Raw genomic sequence first — 7,500 nt, forward strand, 5'->3', positions numbered from 1 at the left:
CACTTTCAGTAAGTATATAAAATTGTCATTAATCCAATAATCCTTGTTGGAGTTCCTCAAAGTCTCAGGACTTCCTAGGGTGACTCATAGTGTAAAGAGTCAAACCCTTTTTGAAGTGGATGTACGCTACAAGGAGACTGTAGACGTAGATTTAGACTGATCTACAGTGATCTAATCCCAAGGATATGATTTGTTGTACTGAATCCAGGTTCTGATAAGTATCTGGGGATGAGAGCGAGCGCTTTGCATGATATGCTAACCGATGTAATGCAGGTCAGCATATCATGCAGCGCTTCTTTTTCCCCTCTCTGGGAATTATTTCAGACTGCCACATGGCAGCCAGGACAGCATGTAAGCCTTAAGCCATATTTTTACTACCAGGCTTCATCAGTTTAACAAGAATACCACATATGCCCACGGCCACTCCACCCCCTTTAATTTCGACCAGGCAAGGAGGTTTCCTCACCGATTGAAGGAGCAGGGCCCATAATACCACCCATGATTGTTGAAAATACTGGGGGGCTTGGTATTCTATTCCCTCAGTGCTTGCTAGACAGGGTGAAGATGAATTAGGAAGGAAAGACGTTCGGCCTTCTCAGCAAAATTCCAGATATACTGTTCCCTCTCCCTTTTCAGCAACGTTAGGTGTTATGCATTAAGCTCCAGAATCGCTGTGCAACATGCATCCGATGTCTTTTCTGATATAAATTCTACCTTGTTTTCAGCCACGGCAGATTCACTCTCTTATGTCAGTCTGTCTCTGTGATGCGCCCTGAGGGAGTCATTGGAAGTGGAAATGAGGGGTAGTCACTACCTTTTTATGATCAGTACCACATAACTTGGAAAACCAGCTATTCCCTCTTTACTCGTGGGTAGCTTGTGTGTAAGCTCAGCGGGTATGAAGCGCATAACATTTTCCTATGCTAGCTTACACCATCACATACGATCACTCTGGACATGAAACTCCCACCCAAAAAGAGATAAAATAACAATCATTTCCCGTTAAATCTTAAATGTTAAAGATCATGACTTACGGTGAGAAATCAACAAAACTATGACAGTTTCTTTCACAGTTTTGTAAATTATTTCAATATCATTCCCGATTAACACACACCACCCTCCTATCCTCTGAAACTATGTAAACAACCATTCCCGCTATTCCTCTTCCATCTTCGATAAAACTTCTCACTGTCAACAGAGCTTCATCATCGAATATTTTCCACCAATATCCCTAACCACTCTCTCTCGCTAGGGCTCCCACTGGTGGCCGTGCCTAGGCTGGGTCTTCCACAGGTGGCTTCAAAGGAACCTAGTCTACGCAGGTGCCCACCCGTCTTGGCTGCCCACTCGTGCCAACCAGACGCTCCAGTGAGTCATTAAATTATCAAATATATATTATCATATCAGTAGGTCTACTCGTTTGTTTTTCTATCCACCTATTTAACTAATCTACTTGTATATTACCCTATTGATCTATACATGTGCAATCTACTTATCTGTATATTTCTTTATTTACCTATGTATATATCTAATCAAACAATCAGTATACTTGCCTATGTTTATCTTTCTATAATTTTGTATCCAAAGCCAACATATTGATATAACAACAGCTTATGAAATGAACTTAATAAACGACATGAGTTTAAACAAATAGCTACGACCCCCCCCCCCCCCACTCCCACCCCCGTTCCCCGCCTGACGCTGAGGCTATCATATTCAGAGACACTTCGGACACTTTAAACACAGAGCCGGATAAGCATCTCGCGCCCGTCAGCCAATCACCGTCGCGCTGTCTCGACGGGGATGCTAGTCTGGCTCTCCGCTTAAGGTGTTCAAAGTGTCTCTGAATAGATGTCTCTTTAACCCAAATGACATCTGTTTCGCTAACCGTATTTTGTTTTAGCATTGTTAGTATTATCCAGTCTTTTATCTTTTTGTTGTTAATATTACCCAGAGTTTTGTCTTATCACAGTTAATATCCTTTTGTTTGTCACTGTTAATGTTATCCATTCTTTTGTTTTATTGTACTTAATATTACCGAATCTTTCGTTCTTTCACTGCTAATATTATCCATTTGTTTGTCTTGTCATTGTGAATATTACTAAGCCCTTTGTTAAATCACAGTTAATATTACCATTAATGTTATTGATTGTTATCGTTATGCTCCCTAGAACGCGCCTGGTGGAGTGCGGGAAGGTCAGACCTCGGAATTGGCTGTCCGAGTACGTCGTTCCGGGAACAGAAACCTTCTCTCGCGTCGAAAAGGAATTCGCTAATGCAACGCTCACTTTCGCCACCGTCCATGTAATGCGTTTTGCCTCTTTATTGTGTATGTGTGTGATTAAGGAGTCTTTTTGGGATAAAGGAATATATACATATGTATTGTACGTACATATATGCAAAGTCATGCAAACATAATTGCATATAATCCTACAAACATTGATTCACACATACAGAAACACACACACGCACACGCACATGCACACACACACACACACACACACACACACACACACACACACACACACACACACACACACACACATACACACATACACACATACACACACACACACACACACACACACACACACACACACACACACACACACACACACACACACACACACAAAGTAGTGTATGTAACCACATGTCTGTGGTGAGGTCTTTTTGTAATTATGAAATAACTGAATATGTTCTATGTATTTTTTTAATAATTCATCTCTTCATCATTTGTGATTAAACATTACACGAAAATATTTGAAAATATATTTTTCGTGTTTTGGCTTATTATTTTCTATTTAGTTATTAATCTTCCTCGCTCTTCCTTATATTGTTTTACTTCTTTCTTGTCTCTCCCTTTATCAGCACCCACTTGAGAAACGCAGTGGTTCATCAAATATCTACGTTTGCTACTTACACCTCATCTCTATAAGTACTCAACACTTTCCACAACGCTTTTTACACTTAACACTCACCTAATACTTCAGACTTCCTTTCCCAATATTTCCACCGTCCCTTTTGTTTCGGGTATTTACACTTTGACCCTATTAACATTGACATCCTTTACACATTTAACACTTACCTAATTCTTAACGTTTTTTCTTCCCTCCTTAGCGCCCCCCACCCTTTCATTACCTAGGCAGCACTTAAAACTATTTACACACTTAACCCTTTACTTAATACTTAAAAGTATAATAAATATATCTTCTGAGCACATTTTCCTTACTAACACTGAATACTTAACACATTTAAAAGACTTCAGAGCACTTACTTAACACTGAACACTTTTTCTCTTCTTAACAACCTCCCTCCACTGTGCACAGGGTATGATTATATTTTTACACACTTATAACACTTGCATAATACCTCATCCTTATCAACACGTAACACTTCACACACTTAACACTTAATCTTAGACATTTTTCTCTTCTGCTCAGTACATTTCACATCCAAAACTTGTTACACAGAGAATACTCAACACTTTACATATTCAACCCACATAAAAAAACACTTGCTAAAAGCATGTCTCGCCCCCCCCCCCCCCTTGGCACCCTCCCTTCACTATACTAGTAGTGTTTTTTTTTTTAGGGTATAAACATCTCACACTCAGACCTTCTAACACAATAATCAACATTTACACACTTAACCCACTTTAAAGAAAAAAATGGAACTGACTTCCTTTCTCCTCTTCAGCGCCCTCCCTTCACCATGCTTGAGAAACGTAGCGGTTCCTCGGAGATCATTAAGGCAACTGGATTCTGCTTTTCGATGCTGGAATTACTCGTCAAACAGTTTGGTTTCAAGTATGGACTAAACGGAAAAAAGTAGATTTGTTTGTTAACATTCTTTAATGTAAATATAATTCCAAGTATTGGCTAGGGTTATTGGTCGTTGTAGTTCTTACGACTATCGCGGTATTGTTGTTGTTATTGGAATTATAAATATTATAAATATTTTGCTTACCACTCGTTAATGATATCTTCATTTACATTATTATCATTAGTATCTTTATTGATAGTTTTTAATCATTCTAACAAACACTATGGCTGTTTTACAGATTAGTTTTTGTTTGTATCGTCATAACATTATTATTACCTTAACTATTATAATCGTTATCATAACTATAAACATTACTTTTTAAGGTTACAGTCATGACTTTGTTAATTATCATTACTATTTTCAACAATACAGTTATTATTATTATGACCATTATCATCATTGCCTTTATCACCCTTACCATTACTATCCTTATTATCCTTAGTATCAACGGCATCATCATCCTTTTATCTTATCTGTCTTCCCATTTTCTTTAATTTCTGCCAGGTATCGACTAGTAGAAGTTCCTGATGGTAGTTTTGGTGTCAAGGACGAAAACGGGGATTGGAATGGAATGGTCGGAATGGTAGTTAGAGGGGTGAGTACGTCGTCTGTCGTTTGTCTGTTTGTATGTTCTTAGTTTCAATACGAATTAGAGGAGAAAATCCCTTTTAAGAAGCCAAGAGAACCTGCCCCTAACCCACGAGCACCTCTTCTGCAGGAGGCCGACGGCGCCATCGGGAGCTTCACCGTGAGTCACTCGCGCTCCACCGCCATCGATTTCACGGCGCCCTTCTTCGAGGAACCGACGGGGATCCTCCTGCCGAAGCCCACCAGCGGGTCCAAGATGACGGCTTTCCTCGCGCCGTTCTCCTGGCAGGTCATTACTCGTTTTAGTTCATTTGATCATGACGGAATGCATTAAAAAGGGATACGTTATTTTGGGATGTGTATTTAGATGTACTTCAGGCAAAATACCTTTAGTTAGATGTATCATTTTTGCTAGATTTGTTATTTTGGTATGTATACTTAGATGTAAATTACTTTAATGTACTTCGGCCAAAGAAGACTTTGTTAAATGTACTTCAGTATTAATCGCGCCTTGGTGGAGTCTCCTTAATCCTACATGAATAATCCAGAGAGAGAGAGAGAGACAGAGAGAAGGAGAGAGAGAGAGAGAGAGAGAGAGAGAGAGAGAGAGAGAGAGGAGGAGGAGGAGGAGGAGGAGGAGGAGGAGGAGAAGAAGAAGAAGGAGGAGGAGGAGGAGAAAGAGACAGAGACAGAGACAGAGACAGACAAACAAAGACATAAACATAAACAGACAGACAGGAAGATAAAGAGAGAGAATAAGACAATCACACAAAAAAAAAGAGTATGAGTGAAACAAAAAAAAAATAAAGAAAGGGAAACATCGACGTCAACAGCAACAGCCCCACTAGCGCCTTCTGTATCTCCTTTGTAGGTGTGGATAGTGACAGCCGTGTTAGTAGTGGTGGTAGGAACTCTCCTCTCGCTGTTATCGGCTCACTTCCCTCTCCTCTATCCTCACCGGGGGAAGTTACCTGGTAGCCTCATTCAGTACATCACTTACACTGCCAAGGCGTTGCTCAGTCAGAGTATGTATATGCAATTATCATTTTTTTCTTTGTATGTCTTTTTATGTGGGTATATTTAACACGTTATATTGATTACGTATCTGTTTATCGGTTTAAGTCTTACAAGGTCTTCATACCTTTCGATATATTTTGTTTTATCAGTTAAATTCTTTAGGACTGAATTGTTCATAAATTCGGAAAACCAAACTCACTCGCAAGCATTCACAGGATTCTAATATATTTGGATTTGTTTGCTGTATCAAAATTATGTTTTTCTATGGATTGGTACACATACAAAGCTTTGCAGTTACAGTTTCCAGGTATTTTGAAGTAAACACCACTATCACTTTTATGTTGATTAAGGCTGTAAAGATATCACCAGTACCAAATAGGAAATCTAGGTTCTCGTGATTATAGTAAGAAAAAAATACAGGAAATTACATATAGACTTGACTTCATTCGAAAGTTTAATAGCAATTGTTTAGCAAATCCGTGTTGATACTGTAGCCCACATCATGCACTTGTCTGTATGTAGTATAGTGTAGTATCTATTAAAACAAATGATTTTAAACAGCCAATATGATCCGGGAATTATATGTAGCATAAGATATATCATGTTTGTCCGATCATGGTTTTCTCAAAGTCAGGTTAAAAAAAAAAGTACATAGGCTATAGAACTTCATAAATGTTATTAAGAAAGACTGCGATCGGGCAATAATTCACAATGATTTAACTTAACACTAACTCATAGCTTTATAACATAATGTAAATAGAACAACGAAGGGGAGAACAAGAAAACACTAATATTTCGAGGACCTTTTCGCTGTATTCCTCCCTCATCTCTTGAAGAAGCAATACATCGAGAAGGCTTTCAACATTCGTGTGTTTTCTTGTTCTTCCCTTCGTTGTTTTACTGGCAATGTGTTCGATATGAATTCCACACGTCTATAACATTATCATAACTTTATAACCCCCTATAACCCAGGCAATACCATGCGGCAGACAAATGCTTCACGGGTTCTTCACAGCTTCTGGTGGCTTCTCGTCCTCACCCTCATTTACTCATACTCAGGGACCCTCATCGCCTCCCTCACTGCTCCTAAACTTGTCAAGGTGAAGTTCTTTGTTCTAACTTTGCACTAAAAGGTAATATATATATATAGATAGATAGATAGATAGATAGATTTTTTTTTTTTCCTTTCCTTTTTTTCTTTTGTTTTTCTTTTTCTTTTTTTTAGGATGGGAATTGTTCATCTTATTCTCTGTAGAGTTAATCCTCATCTCAGAGAATAAGAATATTTTTCTCTTTATAGCATTACTAACACAAATAATAGTTTCTAAATTAAAGAAAAGAACAGCAGTTCCTGTACTTTCCCAATTAATTATTCATTCACCTTTTAATTGTGTTTTTTTATAAGTATATGCCCTTATGTAACTGAATGTTACCCTTTTAGATAGGAAAATATAAAACAAAAGTCAATGCAACCTCTCCAGATTGCCGATTCGCTGGAAGACCTGGTGAACCAACAGGAAGTTCCATGGACAGTTAAGCAAGGATCAGTACACGAGACTTTGTTCGTGGTGAGCCCGAAACATCAAAGTACTGTAACTGCATGTAACTGTTTATTTAATGCGGATATCATGGGTGTATGTTGTTCAAATACTCTCTAATGCATGTAGTGTATCTCCCTGGCTTGTCATGCAGAGGGCACAGACGGGAATTTATGGGAAAAGTGGGCGATTTGTTACGACGTCAGCCCAGCATTATGGCTTCCTCTAATGATGGCGGCGTGGATATGGTCCGCACCGGCGATCATGCGTTTATTAAGGTAAGCTTTGCATTACTCGTACCCACTTTTTATTACAGCAATGTTGCCCTTACTATTTTGTGTTCCACGTAGCACAACACGCGTAATAAGTAAAGTCCGTAATATCAAGTGTAACTCTACGTCGTCAACAGATACAGAAATGTGTATTTTTTTCTCACTACTCTCGTGCAGGATTTGTCTTTCCTGAAGGTCGCAATTGCTACGGACTACAAGAAGTGCCAATGCTGTAGGTTTTCCTTGGCGAGAGAGACTTTTTT

At 38.8% G+C, this 7,500-nt stretch overlaps 1 protein-coding gene across 1 annotated transcript in view; it reads left to right on the forward strand.

Annotated features, from left to right (window-relative positions):
* The first annotated feature begins 332 nt into the window (after window positions 1-332).
* The window catches only part of LOC125044105 (glutamate receptor ionotropic, delta-2-like), an 8,349-nt gene continuing 1,181 nt past the window's right edge, over window positions 333-7,500 (forward strand). Inside the window, exons 1-14 of the mRNA XM_047640557.1 lie at window positions 333-351; window positions 449-526; window positions 726-748; window positions 1,253-1,368; window positions 1,721-1,828; window positions 2,172-2,304; window positions 3,697-3,806; window positions 4,327-4,417; window positions 4,541-4,699; window positions 5,282-5,435; window positions 6,400-6,527; window positions 6,909-6,995; window positions 7,120-7,243; window positions 7,415-7,500. The exon at window positions 7,415-7,500 is cut by the window's right edge and continues 63 nt beyond it. Of these exons, the coding sequence (XP_047496513.1) occupies window positions 333-351; window positions 449-526; window positions 726-748; window positions 1,253-1,368; window positions 1,721-1,828; window positions 2,172-2,304; window positions 3,697-3,806; window positions 4,327-4,417; window positions 4,541-4,699; window positions 5,282-5,435; window positions 6,400-6,527; window positions 6,909-6,995; window positions 7,120-7,194 (1,281 nt within the window). The 3' untranslated portion in view covers window positions 7,195-7,243; window positions 7,415-7,500. The remainder of the gene's footprint in view (window positions 352-448; window positions 527-725; window positions 749-1,252; window positions 1,369-1,720; window positions 1,829-2,171; window positions 2,305-3,696; window positions 3,807-4,326; window positions 4,418-4,540; window positions 4,700-5,281; window positions 5,436-6,399; window positions 6,528-6,908; window positions 6,996-7,119; window positions 7,244-7,414) is intronic.

The sequence above is a fragment of the Penaeus chinensis genome, chromosome 35, assembly GCF_019202785.1.
Source record: "Penaeus chinensis breed Huanghai No. 1 chromosome 35, ASM1920278v2, whole genome shotgun sequence".
NCBI lineage: Eukaryota > Metazoa > Arthropoda > Malacostraca > Decapoda > Penaeidae > Penaeus > Penaeus chinensis.